Source organism: Heliconius melpomene, chromosome 12 (assembly GCF_056956725.1).
Source record: "Heliconius melpomene rosina isolate 202511_hmr_F chromosome 12, ASM5695672v1, whole genome shotgun sequence".
Taxonomy (NCBI): Eukaryota; Metazoa; Arthropoda; class Insecta; order Lepidoptera; family Nymphalidae; genus Heliconius; species Heliconius melpomene.
The window spans coordinates 10749461-10767177 of NC_140400.1; the positions used below are offsets into that span (position 1 = coordinate 10749461).

At 32.5% G+C, this 17717-nt stretch overlaps 3 protein-coding genes across 3 annotated transcripts; 2 read left to right on the forward strand and 1 right to left on the reverse strand.

Annotated features, from left to right (window-relative positions):
- The first annotated feature begins 27 nt into the window (after positions 1-27).
- Positions 28-4389, forward strand: LOC146533829 (malate dehydrogenase, mitochondrial-like). The gene is made up of 7 exons (XM_085194426.1): positions 28-191; positions 291-398; positions 498-761; positions 1430-1648; positions 1974-2099; positions 3152-3298; positions 4066-4389. Exons 1-7 carry the CDS (start codon positions 114-116, stop codon positions 4264-4266), a joined length of 1143 nt encoding a protein of 380 aa, XP_085050552.1. The 5' UTR covers positions 28-113; the 3' UTR covers positions 4267-4389.
- A 1445-nt stretch (positions 4390-5834) lies between these two features.
- Positions 5835-8021, reverse strand: LOC146533830 (uncharacterized). The gene is made up of 5 exons (XM_085193790.1): positions 7804-8021; positions 7608-7685; positions 7413-7528; positions 6420-6587; positions 5835-6047 (listed from the first exon to the last, which is right to left on the reverse strand). Exons 1-5 carry the CDS (start codon positions 7961-7963, stop codon positions 5892-5894), a joined length of 678 nt encoding a protein of 225 aa, XP_085049916.1. The 5' UTR covers positions 7964-8021; the 3' UTR covers positions 5835-5891.
- A 508-nt stretch (positions 8022-8529) lies between these two features.
- Positions 8530-11363, forward strand: LOC146533831 (uncharacterized). The gene is made up of 5 exons (XM_085193801.1): positions 8530-8656; positions 8742-8866; positions 9199-9256; positions 9347-10996; positions 11236-11363. The coding sequence occupies exons 1-5, from the start codon at positions 8530-8532 to the stop codon at positions 11361-11363; spliced, it is 2088 nt and encodes a 695-aa protein (XP_085049927.1).
- The last annotated feature ends 6354 nt before the right edge of the window (positions 11364-17717 follow it).

Sequence of the window (17717 nt, forward strand, 5' to 3'; positions counted from 1 at the left end):
GCTATAAACATTTTTGTTATTTTTCAGGCCATCCATTAGCTTTACTTTTAAAACAATGCCCACTATTAGATGAAATAGCGCTTTACGACATCTGTGCTACTTGTGGTTACGGCATGGAACTGAGTCACGTGGACACCAAATGCAAAGTTTCCTCTTTTTCAGGACGTCACATGCTCTGTGATGCTCTTAAGGTGATACCTTCAATGAAATACAAAATTCAATGCTTTATTGAAATTGCTGATAGAATTAGTAAAATAATGTTATTTTTAACCAACATATTGGAATTATAGGGTTCTAAAGTGGTTGTAATAATTGCAAGAAATGAGTGTGACACTTTTGAAAATAATGCTCCGGTTATAACAGAGATTGCTCTTCAGATTTGCAACACTTGTCACAATGTAAGTCAAAGCTATGCAGAAAGAAGAAGAATTTAATTATTATATTTATTTATTATTATTTATTTATTTATAGTAGCAAAACTGATGTTTTTTTTACAGGCCGTTACTATAGTGGCAACTGAACCAATAGAGAGTATGGTACCGATTGTAAGTGAAATACAAAGACTACGCGGAGTCTATAACCCTCGGCTGCTACTAGGCTGTGTAGAATTGAATTGCGTCCGTGCAAACACCGTATTGGCTGACTTCCTGCGGATTCCTCCAGAGACTGTCCGCGTTCCTGTGATAGGCGGTGCTACACCTCAGACTATGGTGCCAGTGCTGTCTTCAGCCGTCCATCCGTGTACTTTGACTCAAGAGCAGGTTATTAAGCTTTTTTCTCGTATATTAGTACCTAAGCTGCACAGTCCGGTCGAATTCAGGACACTGCATTCTTAGTAGCGCCGCTTAACACCGCGCTTTATCTTACCAGAGCGAAGAAATGATTTTTTTTTAAAAAAATCCTCCGAAAAGAAATCGAATCCCCAACAATCATGTTTACAATAAGATGCTTGCCCACTGCACCACGATTGCTTAAAGATTTTTTACATTAAATATGCTAGAAAAAAGTAATATGGGTAATACAGGTATTTACTAGGGAAGCGCGCGCGCCGTCGTCAAACGCAAGCCTATTCAATATAAAAAAAAATAGGTATGATGGTCTACACTCAAGATCAAATTTTGGCAAAATTAAATCCCAACTTAATTATGCTTTATTTTATCTTTTATACGTCTTGGCGCAGGGGTACAAACGTTCGCTTGTAATCGCGACGGGCGTTCAATTCCTCTGAGTGGCAGAGGAATGAAATATTTAATATTTTCATTTCCTCACTCTAGTAACGAGAAGCGTGGCGTTGAGTTCTCAAAATTCAGCGGAAAATGGAGAACGGAATGTCTTAGTGGGGAATGAAGTGTCTTAACACTAAGTTCCTTCGGCCTACCCTGCCGTGTGCGGTATACAGCGTGAAGCTAAAAAAATATATAACATTTAGACGGAGTGTGCAACAGCCTCTATAATGAGCGGTAACGAAGCTGTATGCGCCGCGAAAGGGAGCTGCACAGCGACAGCGTGCTTAGCCGGAGCCTATGCAGTGGCCAGGAACACCATCAACGTGGTCAAAGGGTTGCAAGGAAGGAAGAATGTGGTACAGTGCGCATACGTGGACAGTCTCGGCACATGTGCGCCGTGTTGCCAGTTTTTTGCTAGTGAAGTGAGTAAACTTATGCCTTATGTTTTTAGTTTTTTCAATTTTCTTTCCACATATAGTTGCAGAAGAGTAGGCCGAGAGGACCCAGTGATCGACAATTCGTTCCTCGCTATTTGCCCAAATTCGAAATATTGTGTGTGTTTACCAGAGTAGAGTAGATTCTATTATCCACTTTCCGTACATTTAGAATTAGGGAAGATTCACACTATAGCCAGTCCAAGTTTGTTCTCAGTCTGTTCAATATCGAACCTTATGCATGCATGCATTTTCAAAGTCAAAATGCACACATGATGTAACAGCATCACATGAAATTACATTTTATATTTAGGTAGTTTTGGGGCCTTCTGGAGTAGAAAGAAATTTAGGTATTCCTGAGCTGTCGAAGTTTGAAAACTGTCTTTTGTGCAATTGCTTACCATACGTTCGGAACGAAATTGCTCGGGCCATTTGGCTGGTAAGAACTATTTTTATTATTATTATAAATGTAATGAATTATTTGTTTCATTATCATATTTTGAGGTTATAAAGTGACACAGTCGATGAAACGAATGAATAATATTTTACAGTTTTTAACTATTATACGTTATAAAAGGCCTATAATTAATCTATATCGAGAAAAAAAATCCCGAGCGCAGACCTAACTATTACTACTAATCGGGCTGTATTTGCCAATTTTCTTCAATATTGTGGTGTTTTCCAAAAAATCATAAATTGTATAATATCGGCTGAGCGACTGAAAATCGCTGATCATACATTGGGGTAAAATGGAAAGGTACTAAGGTCCCCAACCTAAAGATTATGTCACTGCTATTGCGTTTCACCCTGTATATTATGTTTTTATGCCTTGCAATTATTGGAGAAACACAAGAAAAACTGCTTCAACCAATCTGTAATAGAAAAAAATTGGTAAATAATTAACCAGTTGCAAAAAGATGAAGAGAATAACGTGTAAAATAACAGTAATCTATATATATAAAAGGACTTGTCCTCACTGACTGAGGTAAGACGCACGCACAGCCGTAACTGCTGATGGTAGAAATTTGAAATTTGGACAGATGTTTACTTTCATAATCTGGACATCCACTAAGAAGGGATTTTGAAAAATTTTAACCCTAAAGGCGTGAAATAGGGGTTCAAAGTTTGTATGGAAAAAAAATTAAATCTTCACCGATTTTTATAAAATTTGAAATTTAGATTTTTAAAAGTATTTAATTGAACACGTGTTTCATCGTTTTCTAGAATTCTCCCCCTAAGGGTGCAAATAAGGGGTTGAAAGTTTGTATGGAAAAATTCTTAAATCGCCACCGATTTTTATAAAATTTGAAATTTAGACTCTTAAAAATATTTCATTGAACACATGTTTCATGGGTTATTAGAATTCACCCCTAAATACGCAAGCGAAGCTGCGCGCGTCCGCTAGTATATTATAAGTGTACATATTAAATTTAAATAAAAATCTAATAACATTTAAAAATTATTAAAACCTTTATAACACACTAATACTAGGTGTACACTATGTGTCAACAATGTTGCTGCTCGACGTGCGTGACGCATCCGTGCACTTGCTTCACTCCGCCCATCGTGCCTTGCGTGCCTCCCTCCAACTGGAACTTTGAATGTCCTGACAGTTGTCGAGATGCACATCTTGCTTCTGTAAGTATCCTATTTTTATATATTACTAACGGCCGGCCCGGGGCTTTGCCCGCGTAAACTACGTTATTATTAATTTCTGTCTCCATGAGTACCTACGTCCTATAAGTGGCGTCCATGCAAGATTTGAGACTCCTAGCATTTGTAGTAACGAAGTTTCATACAAACTTTCAACCCCAAAAACAACCCCTTAGAAGTCGAATATTACAAATTCCCGTTTTAGCGAGCACCTACGTCCTATAAGTAACTCCTATGCAAAATTTCATATTACTAGCACTTGTAGTTTCTGAGATTTCGTGATGAGTGAGTGACCTTTCGATTTTATATATATATAGATTAGGTAAGTAAAAACATTGCAACTCTTTTCCCAAAGATTGTGCAGACCGAGAAGTATGTTTTACACCAATATTGTAGTTCATATAGAGAAGGGGTGCAGAATGTTAATGTTTTTTTTTTAATAGTACATAAAATAAACCACAAGGGTGTGACTGTAATGCAGCAGTTATGGATTACATCCTCACTCGGAAGAATGAATTATTATTTATTATTTTGATTTCTCCCCTCTGGTACCAAGGCAAATTGAGTTGGCAAAAAGAGCCGTTAAGTTCCACCACTCAACGCGCAACAACTTCAAAATTAGGTGAAAAATAGGGAACGGAGTGTCTTAACACTAGGTTATCTCTGCTTATCTCTGCCTACCCTGATGTATGCGGAATAAAGCGTGACCCTTAAAAAGCAAAAAAAAGAAAAAAAATGTTATCTATTTACAGGTATGTCGTGAAATGACCTGTCAATGTGGAAGTACAGAACTCTGTTGGCGGCCGCGCGAAGCCGACTTCAACGCAGCGCGCGCCGCCAACTTAGCTCATCAAATGCCTTTGAAGGGGCCGGCGTGTAATGTCTACAAAATACCGAAGAGCGTTCGCATCGAGCAACTTGTGAGAGGCACAATGAAAAATTTAAGCAAATGAAACCATTAAAGCATTAAAACATAATTAAACAAAATAATTTATGCCAAGAGTTTCTACTATCATGTTGTATTAGGTACTGTCTCATTTGAAAACTGTTAAAATATTTTCTATTAAATTGTTTTGTAGCTTGTGACAAAATAAAAAAAATGAAATTAATAGAAACTTTTTATTAATAATGCCACATTCAGTTATTACATTTCAAATATATTTTTAATTTTTGCTTGTATATTGCAGAACTTTTCTTTGATGTTAGATCGAATATTTGTAAATGGACTTTCAGTTGAGGGCTGTAATAAAAAAAATATTTATATTTCACTTATAAAATCATAACATTTTGTATACCCTAAAAACCTGCAGCACCTTATCGGAGTTTTGTTTCGATGTTTGACAATTTTCTTCTTCTTTTTCGTTTGTAATGTTTATTTTACTTGCTTGAAATTTCTGTTAAAATTATAAAAAAGATTATTTACTAATTATTTATTTGAATAAAATAAATGAAATAATATCTTATAAGCTCACTCTTGAAATGTTAATATTTATTCCTGAAGTTCGATTGTTGGAATATTTCTGAAAAAATAAACATTGAATAAAAAAAATTGTGAATATTGAATTATGTAACGAGTAATAAAATAAAAGTAATACTGTCGGCAAATTTATAGTGATCCCTGACGGCCTTTCGTTTGGGCCCATTGATCTATAACAAGGTGTTATAGATGCTTTTCGATCCAATGCTTTTGATGATAGTTCCTAAAAATTAATAAAATTTCAATCAGTAAACAGAAATGGGCTATATTACTTAATTTACATTTTTTTTAACCGACTTCTGTAAGAAAAGGAGGTTATCAATTCGACTGTATTTTTTTTTTTTTATGTTTGTTACCTCATAACTTTTGATGTTCTCATTTTCAACCAACTTCAAAAAAGGGAGATTCTCAATTCGCCCGAATACTTTTTATGTATGTTCTTGTCAATATACCAAAGTGTAACTTTGCACAAAAATAATACCTAATTAATTTAAAATTAATTTTGAAGTCGGTGTCGAGCTAATGCTACAACACCTTTACTACAATATCTAAATACTAAGCCTGTTTGTTTTACTTGGCACCGACTTCGAAAATTATAAAATCTTTGTATAATTATTTTTCACTTTTTAGTTCGTTGTTAGAAGTCGGTTTTCTTTTTGTTAAAAATTAATTTATTTCATTTTTGGAGAACCAAATACAAACTAACCTTATACTTAGTATCCTCTTGCCATTTAATTTTACTTTTTTCTGATCTTTCACCAGAAATATTGCCCTGAAAATATAATTTTAGGCAGGTTACAGGAGTTTTGGCGATATACATTATTATATTTAGATTTTTAAATGAAGACATCAATAATTCTTATCTTTAAATAAGGTTAAAGAAACTCCAAGTATAAATGAGAAAAAGCATTTAATTAATAATTTTATGTACACAGCTATCAAGTACATGTACAAATACAATGTAAACCGTTTTTTATGTACCTAACACTATACTAGGCGACTGTTTTATATTCGATTGTTAATAAATTATGATACACTCAGTTTTCTTCGTGTGTTTTCAGTATCACAGGATATGAGACTTGAGTAAGTTAGCATAGCATATTATATTCCTTGTCCAAAGGCACGGCACGTTGAAATGTTATCTTCAGAGGGGGCTTCGTAGGCGACGCCGCAGCAGAAGAGTTGGCGCACCATTCGGGAGACGCGCGACGTCCGCGAGTCGCTACGTGGCAGCCCGCCCGCTTCTTCATCATCAGACTATAACAATGACATAAATACAATATGCTAGTTGATCTTTATTATTTGTTTGTATATCAAACTAGTTTAGTAGTAACTAAAAATTATTAGTTACTACTAAACTAGAAATATGTAAGTTATAATACAATTATTTATTGTAAATGATGTTACATTTATATGAATATGGCGTGCGGGCTGCCACGTATTTATTTTTTATTAAAAAGAAACATGATGATACCAATAAGTTATTCGCGTTTTTATATCTAGAGCTACAAACATCTAACTCTATTCAATGTGTATAAAGCAGGTGAAAAGCAATAACGAAAGGTTTGACACTAGATAAAAGTGTAAAAAAAACACTGTAATAAGTTACGAAATTCCCAAAATAGTTACCCATTCAGAGTGTTCCTTAGCAGTATCAGGTTTAGGTGGTTCCACAATTTCTTCAGTAATACTATCTTCATCATATTGTTTAGCAGATTTTTTTTCAGATTCAATTTTATCTTCTTCCGTGGATGGTATGTCAGGTGGTATTTGTGGCAAAGAGGTAGCTGGACCTTTCTAAAATCACAATCAATGATTATAATGCGTCTTATATATGTATATACAGGTTGGAAGAGGCAGCGCTCCTTTTACTGAAACTGCATATATGGTAAAATATTTCAAACCCAGAATTAAATAAATTAATCAAGGTACCTCATCAGTTTGGACGTAGGATTTTTTTTTCATTTCACGATTTTTATCCATACCTGTATATCGTGTCACGTATATACATACGTATGCGACTTTGTCGCTTTGATAGGTAAGTGTGTGCGTGCCTATGTTATACTTTACAAATGGCGTTTTATTTTAAAACGATAATTTTATTAATTATTTTGTTTGAAAAAATAACTTTTTCATTTTTGGGAATTATTTTTTTTCTGAATTATATTAGGCTTTTATAAAGTAGTTAAAACTGTGGTTTCATTTAAAGTGGTGCTGACAATTACACCCTCACCCACCCTGTATAAAATGGGGAGCAAAAGTGTCTTCATGAGAATATAGTGCCATAAGGTTACTAGGTTTACTTCCCCATTTCCCGCCGAGCTCTGAGGACATTGCCTGGGCTCTTACCTACATCTTACATACATTATATATTTTTTTAAAATACTGGGTTTATGGGTTTTCCCTATCTCCCCTGACTAACGGGTTTTGTTTTTTTTTTAAATAGATTTTGAAATAGTTGCAGACTTTACGAATATTTTCATACAAAATAATATACTGAGGAATCAAACTATTGTATCTTTGTATGTAGTGTGCAATCAACAAGCAATTATTTTTATTTATTAGCCATAATGCGACTGGTCGCGTGACAATTCAGTTTACAATAGTGATTTAATGATTCACCTTTCTATCCACTTCCATGGCAGCTAATGTAATGGATTCGGGTGAATGCTCCCGCCTCTCTGTACTCAATGATAATTTTCTGGCAGCATTTTGTTTGTGTTTGTCAGATGATATAGCTAAAATAAACACAAAATTTATTTTATTTTGATATAAGTAAAATTAGTTCAAAAACATTTTTTTTTTATTTCAACATACATTTTATCTGCTCCTTAATTTTCGCTTCTTCAGAAACCTTGGTAGCTTCGGTTAAATGTTTCAGATCTTCATCTGCAGCTATGTAAAATAAAAAACAAAATTTAATTTCATTCATAAAGTAATGAAACCTTGTATATAATACGGGTGATTCATTATTAGTGAAACAGAAAATAAAAAAAATAGACAAAGTAATTACAGGGTGCTAAAGGTGCACTAGGGCGTTTATGATGAATTTCGGAGTCTTCCTTCAGCTCCGTCGGTCGGTACGGCTGCTTATGATGGTCAGTGGTCTTTTCACCCACTAGCAAGGAAGTATTCACGGCACTTCCACCACTCTGTTTTTCTTGTTCTGACATTTTTATATATATATAACTTAATCAAACATCCATACGTCCGATGCACCCAAGACGCTCACTTTTATTTTAATTACACATAAAAGTATTCTAATAATTAACAGAAAATACAAATAGTTAGCTAAAACGTCACGTTATACAATTTTGACAGTTCACTTTTCTTTTTATTTTTTTACTATAACTTCTATTTTCGAAATCACTTATCACATATTTCCACAATATATGTGTTATGTATATGCCAACTTTAGCATAGTATCAGAAATGTAGAATTTAATGAAGCATTATGTATATGATTTATATATATTTATTTGCTTGTTGCAGTAAAGTTATTTTTTGTCTAAAGACCATGGTACTTAAAAGAAAATAATAAACATTTTAATATATGAACTATTTAGTTGATGAATTGCTCACAGAACGAAAAAGAATACAGCTTATGTCATAATTACGTTTATACACCAAAATGTTTAGATAAGTATTCTTCTATGTAAAAATTATAGAGTATTTCGTTAGCAGAGACTTAAATTGAAAGAAAAAAACAATTATGCTTGGAAAGATGAAAATAAAATGTGATGGAACATAAACAGATTCCATCAAATAAGAAATTAATATCAATACGAGAAGAAAAATTAATACGCGAAGTCAACTACGACAGTCTTGCGGAAAATTCACCCAACCAACCGCCAAACCTTTTACTGGGTTACTTTTTAAAATTTAATTTTTACTTTTTAAAATTTATTTAAACGATAAATTTCTTAATGTTATTTTTTAAAATATTTTCCAGAAATAGTTCAAAAAGGACAGTCTAGTAAACATCCGTCGCAAAAAGTGCTTGTTTCAATAAAACCAAAAGCTCCGGCAATCAAAACATTATACATCGCAGAAAAGACTCGATATCAAAATAAAAAGGTACAATCGATACCAATGTATATAATTATCAGATATAATGAAATTGTAGGATGCATTAATACATGTGAGACTCACTGTCTCGCATATAGCAGGATAGGCATAGGGTGATATTGAGATATTCCGTTCCCTACTTTCCGCCCACTTTTCGAGGTTGAGTGGTGAAACTCAACGCCACATTCTGATGCCAGGGCGAGAAAATGAAAATAATTAATTCCGTCGAGAACCCACAAACGTCGTGCTTGTAGTGGGTACGCTGTGCGGCTGGGCCAGGAGTATTAATTGGAAAATACATATATTTTGATATTTTTACTAAGATTATGTATTTCATACAGTTTTCAGAAATATCACGATCGCACTTAGCTGTTGGAGATCATTCATCATTCATAACTCGTAAGTGTATATTTATTGCACACCTTCATGAATTATATGTTGTACGGGGACTATATATTTTAAGATTAATATTTTTCTGTTACTTCATAGACTGCACTGATGACGAAACTACTGATACTGTAAGTTCCCTTGTCTGTTCCTCTTACTTATATCAGAAACGTGCTTTAAGTGAAATTTCAATTGACAAAACTTCAACAAGCACCTGCAAAGACCGAGTGGAAAGTTCTATTGAAATTGTAAAATGGTCAAATACTGATACATCATCACAAAATGCTCCTATTCGTAATAAACAAAGACCTGTAGAGAAATGTTATATTTACACTCAACCACAACTGACTATGACATATCCAAAGGAAGATAACATTTCAAATATAAATAAAAATAGATCCAAGAAGGTTGATATTGGCACCCTTATTATATCCACTAATAGTTCCGAAGATAATTCATTTTTCCCTAACAATTTAATTACTTTAAAAAAGAGAATAGAACATTTAGAAAGAAAAGTTTTGAAGCAGGAAATGGGTTTTCATTCAATTGGCCCTAACGTATCTTTATCATTGTGTAATGAAAAAGCGAGAAATACTCCAACGAGACCAACAGCAAGTTCTGAACAACCTGGCTGCAGCTACGTAGAGTATAGTCATATTCCAGATACATCAGCCTTCCAGCGGTATTCTCAACAAGCTGCTCCGTTATCTGCCAGTAAAGCAACAACAATTCAAAAAGAACACAATTCTGAACAGTATGGACGCGATTTTACACTTTATGATGGCATTACAGCAAGAGGCAGACGACAGTGTGCGTCAGTTCCATGCAAACGTAATGATGGCTCGAAAATGGCTGCGGACAGAGTTCACAAGATTAGACACAAGTTAAACCCTGTTCGAGATTATAGGCTTATGGATACTGTTCATTATTTAGCTCAAGGCGAATTCGCTCCCAGGGATGATGGTATAAAATTAACACCGTCTAGAGAAGCCGTACTAAGTGATATTATATGGGAGGATGTTTGTCGGACACACTGGCCAACCACAAGGCTTGCACATCGCGTACCACATCCAGAGCGATACGGTACAAGATCAGACTTACAACGTTTAATAGACAGCTTACTTAGGGAGCGTATCGCTCATGTAGAACGACGAAGACGACGTCATTATAGAATTGTTAAATTAAATCATCGTCATGAAAGTTGTCGACCTGTTGGTAAAACTGGAGATATAATAGTTGCTAGCCACAAAGCTAAATCTAGCAATGCACGTATCAAAGATGAAAATCATAGATCTACTAAAACAGTTGAAACAAATCAAAATAAAAGTATTTCAAGTTCTCGAAAAAGACCAAGTTATGACCGTTTACCACAATCGGAGCTAAAATACCGTCAGCACCATATAGAGGAAGATTGTCCTCCAGGACCCAGTTACGTTAGGCATTCTAAAGTAAATAACAACCCAACTTGCTGCTATCATACGCTAAGCCCTACGAGCCCACCTAGGACCAAATGTGAGGCAAACAAAGAAATAACTAGCGACAGCAGCGATACAACTGGCAAAGCTCATCAAAAATATCCACGCTTCATCGTTAAAAAGAACTCTTCTCTAAAAAGATATAATAAGGTTGAGCCCAATTTAGAACACTTCATCTTATTGCCTACTTTGGTCGTCAAAACACCATCAAATATGAAACGTCAAAAGAAATTCAATGAGTTATATCATCGAATACTTAACATGCAAATAGATAAAGGTATATTTTTGTTTGTATATATTCTTATAAAAATATAGTAGCTCTTTATAAACAATTTGTTTTGTCCTCAAAAATGATAACTCTGATTTAAACTGAACTCTAACTCAATTTAAGTCGTAAAGGTATTAAATATTATCATCATCATCATCATCATCATCATCATCATCAGCCTGTCCTCGTCCACTGCTGGACATAGGCCTCTCCAATGGTAAATATTATAACTGATACTATCTTTTCAGCTCAACGTAATGATAGCAATGATGATATATCAACTAGGAAAGCGCATGCAACAGTTAATAAGAGAGATGTTGGCTTAAATATAAATGTTACACTTTCGAATAGTGAAGAAAATTTTCTGAAAAGCTAATTTACATATTTTCATCTTAAACATAAATATCTAAACTACCTTGACGGTTGTTAATAATTAATAGCTCTTATTAATTTGTAATACATAATAGTTCAATAAAGTCATAATTTATTTATTGTTATTGTTGCATTATTCTTTTTATTTAATTAATTAAAAAAAATACTTACAATTTAAGCGATTTAAGTTATATAACTTTTAGAAAGATAAAACATATATGAAAACCTATTACAATTAAGAATTATGTGAGCAACCGTTAACTATGGTCCAAAATTGTTACTTTACCATGGTTTTACATTGTAAGTGAAATTAGTTTTAGTTTTATAGCCCACTCATTAATAACCCTCACTTTCTACGATTCATTCCATTTTTTAGAAAGAAATCGCCATATCATGCACAGTAATACTATTAAGTTTTACAGTAATTTTGAATAAAACAAAACCCTAAGTATAAAATTTTAAATCTCTTTAAATCTGTATTTCTCTTTCCCGTAGATACAGGCAGTCCTCCATTAGTGCTCCTTTACAGCTCCCAAGGCCAGCTACCTACATGCCCAATCTGAGTTTTCTATAGTTTTCTTTCAAAAATATTTTTTTATTAATAATATAATTAACAATCTCCATTAGCTTTTTAATATTTAGTATTGAAGAATTATTCTAAATATTTATCTGCAAAATTTTCTAAACTTTTTAGGAGGAATGTACCCATTGTAGCCAATCGTAGTAAAACGCTACATAGAATACCTACGAATTTTCACACAGCAGTATATAGGTGTTGATTTCCTTACGCTCTACAGAAATAAAGTATAAGGAAAGAAATAGTTGTAATAAAAAATATTGAAATATTTAAAATACATAATTAGGTATTTAAAGTGTGTATAAAAGTTCATATGAACTCTATATTAGTATATTCGGCAGTGAGTGGTGTCAGTAGGACGGACTTGTAAATATTTGATAAGGTACATTTTCGATCGTTCGTGCTTGCCGGCTATAAAATCGATTGCCTGCCTACATACTTTTAAATGACCATGCTCTATGTTAGATAGACACTTAATTGCCACGTAAATTGTTTGGAAAACTGAAAGTAATCGTCTGGTTTTTTTTTTATTTCTTTTAATGGCGAAGTTTGTTACAGTAAGAAAGATATACGATTTTTTTTTATTTTTAAAAAATACTTTTCATATACATATAAATTGATATAGGTAAAATACAAACATACGTATGTCTTTACATTGTTAATTGAACTTATTTCTTAAAAAAAAAGTTCCTTAATTTGGACCTCAACAAAGATGATCTGAATTTTATACGGAAAATGGAAAATGTAAAAAAGTGTCTAGAAAATCCCAACGGAAAGAAGAATGGAATCTACGTACACTATAGTCCACCCAAATGTAAGTAAGATATCTTATATTACATTGTGAGTATACGCTATATATATTGAAGTCTTAATTTATACATAAACATATATACATACATAAATCAAATGTGAATTTGTCTAGGCTAGTTTTTACAACATATTTATGTATTAATTAATTATCTAAAATAATGCCTATAATATTGTAAGTAGCGTGTTCAAACCCATATTATCTTTATTAATAGTCTTATATTAGTAAAATTGAGGTAAATCATAGCGCAGTAGCACAGACATGTGACTGTAAAAGCGACAGGATGTGGTTTCGATTCCCGTTCGAGGAAATGAAATATTTAATTTTTAATTATTTGATTTCTTAGCGCGAAAGCGGCGATGACTTCCACCACTAAGCACGCAATATCCCCAGAACTCGGTAGAAAGCGGGGAAAAGAGTGTCTTCACACCAGGCTCCGTCTGCCTACCTTTGTTAATCTTAATTCAAATGGTGAAACAACCACCATATTAGCATACGTATATACCCACATAATTACATAATTACACAATATGTATCTACACTTAATAAAATTATAGACTTTTCACGTGAGTAGATTGCTGCCAGTGTTGTTAATTTTCTCTATAAGTAGTTTTAGATTAAAAATTATTTACATTAAATAATAACTAATATTCATATTCTTCACAAAGTAAATGTGTTAATGTAATAATTACTTTGTTGTCTACAAGAAGAACGTCGCGTGTTTAACGTGACGCGTCTGTTACACGGCTGTAAGCACGATGGCGTGTGACGTGACAAAGCCTCAGTTCTTATTGTAATATTTTTTTAATTAAAATTATATATTTTTTTATTAAAAACCTAATTCCAATCATCTATGGACCGCAAGCATACTTTAGTACTGTAAGTATCAAATATTAAAATGTATGTCTAGAATATACATATAAGGAATACTTAGCAAATAGAAAATATCAATGAAATTAAACACAAATGCTGAGAAAAAAGAAATAATCTTAAATATTACGCTTTCTTATATTTTACATACTCAATTACGATTTGGTAACTATGGTAGTCATTTTAAATTGTAACATTAGCAAAACATTAAGTTTTTTTAAAATAGACTTTATGCTGTTATTAATAAGAGCTATGACGTCTGACGTTATTCTATATACTCGTAATGTTCTATACACTTCTGTGCCATAACACGCTGATAATATGCTTGTAAGCGATAGGGGTCTTAATGACCCGCACCTAATGATAGTGAAATGTGAGCAGCGAACCAACTGTAGTAAAATTCATAAATATTTAATAAAATAAACAACACTTCTAAATAGCAGTATACAGTATATGACGGTTGTGGATTCTATTCTTCAGCAAAGAATGCTTCAGTAATGAGGCAAAGCACGCCGTTGAGTTTTGACATTCAACACGAATTTCTCAAGAATTCGGAAGAAATTGAACCAATGGAAGTCTAAGGTGCCAGGTTCCCTCTGCTACTTTGTTATATGCGCGATATAATAAAAAATCAGTTCAGTATTCTCCTACAAAGAACAACTGTTTTAAAAAGGACATATATTTTGGCTATTAATTAACCTAATAGTGTCCATATAATAACATGATTTAATATTTCTCCTTGGTCACGGCCAGGCAATGTAATTAATATATGAATTATGCATAATTCGTAGTAGAATGGTTGTGGACGCGACCTTAGCGTGGTCGCGAAAAGTTTGCATAAATATACGAGCATGTATAAAAAGTATGTTCAAATCACAAGAAGCGGGCTAAGCAAACTTAAGAAAATTGCAACTTTGAATTTGTGAAATATGTTTATTGTAGACTTTTTACTTGATTCTTGATTATAAGTGAGTTATAAAATAAGAAAGGATAATTATTGCTTCGATTTAGGTGTAGGTAATGAGTACCAAAAATTGTATACATAATTCAGTTTAGATGCTGGAAGGATCTGTGGTATTTTAAGGGGTTTGGGTGTATTGGTAATCTTTAAGATATTGAATGTTTCGCATTCTAAGTAGAGCAGTTTCTTATTCAGTAATAAATAGGAAAATAACAGTAAGTTATTGAATTTTTGTATATGAATGTCGCCCGTAGCAACATTTTCATACAAAACTATAGCGTTGATAATATATATTTTTTTATTTTTCCTATAGCTTAATCTATTTTATATAATATAACATAAAACAATAAAAAAGTGTTTCTGTCATTTAATTTTTTTGTGTCACAGTGCCCAGTGTTATACTGTAGCTTCAATGTAATAAAAAAATAAACAATTAATCTAAAAAAATACACACGTATCTGTCTATAATCTACTATTGTATTGTAAACGTTATTTTACAAAAGAATGATATAGAATGAAACTCTAATATACAATGTAAGTTCATAATTCAATATTGACATAGGTTCGATGACCACCAGCTGCTCACTAGCGAGGTAAACATGTCAACAATAATTACCATTACTTACAATGTAACAGACTATAGATTGTAAAAAATTATATCTTTAAGGCTTTCAGTAAAATTACAAAGTAAATGAATACATAAATAATAATATTAATTGCTTATGTGTGCTGTATTCTAACATATTCAAAAAAATAATGAAGTTTTGAATAATAATCTTTTATTTCTAAGTAATTTTATTAATTGGCTTTTTCTGAAAAAAACATTGTAAATAAAGACCTCGCAGTTTTTTTAATTAAAAAATATACGAAGATGAAAATTTTAAAATCTAAATGATATATTTTATAAAACTATTATCGACAGGCTTCTATAACATATTTTATGGATTTATGGTTTTACAATAACATGTACTTATACTTTGAAAGAAATTAAATTTTTCACAATTTAATAATATTCCTTTCCAATTATTTATTTTATATGACATATATTTATAAAAAACAAATGAAATATGTATATAAGAAATACTTAACTTACCCCTACAGCTATCAAGATCTCTATAATAATAAAGAAAAGGCCTTTAGTGTTAAAAATAACTTTATTAAAAAAAAAATAGAAAATATGAGTGGGTTATTGAATTTGCATAAAAATCTACGCTAAACGATTGCCATTAAAGTCGTTTGACACGCCATGTAATTATACGGGTGGCAAATGCAAGTTCAGGTTTATGGCGGCTTAAGGTCAGCGCGGCGCCGCCTACCGTTAAGAAATAAATCTTGTAATCTGCTATCGCGAGCGTGACTTCACAAACCTTTATATTTAAAACAGGATGGTGGTTTTTGGTAAACTTACATTTATTTTATTGAATTTAATTTGTGGACGTATATTAAAAATAGGTTCAGCTGCACGCTGTTTCCTTCATGTAGGCAGGTAGGCAGATATTCTTAGACGTATAAAACATAGACAATAAAGACATAGGATACTTTTTATGAAAAAAAAAATATTTAAAAAGAAATATCATATTTGAGTCTCTAGTGCAAATATAAAAACATAAATGTTTTCATGATTTAGCAGATAAAACTATCAGTAGTAGTATCGGTAACTACAGGTGAATCGCTAGTATTTAATAAAACCTTTTATTGACGTCACATCCACCAAATCTAGTACTCTCCAAGCCCAAGTAATGGGGATTCAAAACAAGAGCGAAATGTTTTGAGAGAAGGTAGTCCCTTGCGCTTCGCTTAGCTCGACTTGGCTAGGGGCATTGTCGTGGCCCTAGATTTTTTATATTAAAAATATAAAAAATATAAAAGTAAATTTATTAAGAAACATAATATTTCTAATTTCCAAAGAAAAAACACGCTTTAAGCAAAGGTCATAAAAGATTTTATCTTTTGACGACACATCCGATCAGGTTCTGGCTGCGAAAGTGAAAAAACAGTTACATTTGTTTTGCGTCTGTTGCTGGTAGCCATTACTCATGTAACTTATATTTTACTAATAATATATAAAAAATTAACTGATAATAATTAATTAATTATTATATATGCAAAAAATATATCTTAATAATGATGTAATACTTTTGCAATGGCAGCTCATTTAATGGCTACGGCGTAGCGTATTCGTAGCAATCAATGTTAACAGCAATTTATTATATTAAAAAATATTTAAGTATTTTTATATATCTTGGTCTTGGAGGATAATTGAAACTCTATTTTTTACAATATAAAATATTCTTTTGCCACAAGATTACAATTATTGTAATTATATAAATAGTAAATAACCCTTATTTAGTGGTAGGTGTGTCATCGGAACAACTTCGTCAATGCATACATAAGGCATTAGATAATAAGCTGGAGCGCCTGGTCCTGGCTGGACAGGGCCGGCGTCTCCTCGTCGAGGCCGAGGCCTTGCCACTTGCAAGGCACATAATAACTCTTATAGAAAAGTGCAATGGACTGCATGCCGCCGTTGAGAAAGGATCTCTGTTGGAACTGCAGGTTTGTGAATATTACTTTATTTTCATTCTTATTTTAACTAATAATGACCATTAATTCTTAGATGAAATTTATATATGTTTTAAATCTAAAGCTAACTCTCTTAAAATTTCTCTTGAAATATAGAATATGACATAGGGATGAGCTAACTTTTAGTTCGACTTAGTGTACGTACATATAAATCTATGTTATTGACATTATTTAGTTAGTCTAGTCAGGTTTAATAAAGGTATTTTATATAAAACTAATTCGGATTACTCTAATAAAGTATCTATTTTCTATTAAAACAATAATATAGGAGCTGCTATACTGCGACTATAATCGACACAAGTACGTAATGTGCTTAGATGAAGCCGGCGTGGGGCTGTTGCACAAAGCAGTTTACTACAATTTCACAGACATAGTTCAGTGGCTGGTCAACAATTTTCCGCAACTAGTTCATCAGAGAGATTCTGTAAGTTTGTAAAATTATTAAATATATTGATGTTATGTAGGTACAGAGAATTCTTTTTTTTAATTTAACTAGGATAAAATTTTTAAATAAGAATATTATATAATCCTTTTTAAAATAGTAAAAAAGTTAAGTGAC

Excerpts from the sequence above, each read along its gene's own strand:
- LOC146533830 (XM_085193790.1), bottom strand. The coding sequence starts at position 7,963 with ATGTCAGAACAAGAAAAACAGAGTGGTGGAAGTGCCGTGAATACTTCC. Across the intron at positions 7,686-7,803 it reads TAGTGCACCTTTAGCACCCT|CTGCAGATGAAGATCTGAAA; the intron begins GTAATTACTTTG and ends TATTTTACATAG. Across the intron at positions 6,048-6,419 it reads CTAAGGAACACTCTGAATGG|TCTGATGATGAAGAAGCGGG; the intron begins GTAACTATTTTG and ends TCATTGTTATAG.
- LOC146533831 (XM_085193801.1), top strand. The coding sequence starts at position 8,530 with ATGGAACATAAACAGATTCCATCAAATAAGAAATTAATATCAATACGA. Across the intron at positions 8,657-8,741 it reads ACCGCCAAACCTTTTACTGG|AAATAGTTCAAAAAGGACAG; the intron begins GTTACTTTTTAA and ends AATATTTTCCAG. Across the intron at positions 9,257-9,346 it reads TCATTCATCATTCATAACTC|ACTGCACTGATGACGAAACT; the intron begins GTAAGTGTATAT and ends GTTACTTCATAG.
- LOC146533829 (XM_085194426.1), top strand. The coding sequence starts at position 114 with ATGGAACTGAGTCACGTGGACACCAAATGCAAAGTTTCCTCTTTTTCA. Across the intron at positions 2,100-3,151 it reads TTGCTCGGGCCATTTGGCTG|GTGTACACTATGTGTCAACA; the intron begins GTAAGAACTATT and ends CACTAATACTAG. Across the intron at positions 3,299-4,065 it reads GAGATGCACATCTTGCTTCT|GTATGTCGTGAAATGACCTG; the intron begins GTAAGTATCCTA and ends ATCTATTTACAG.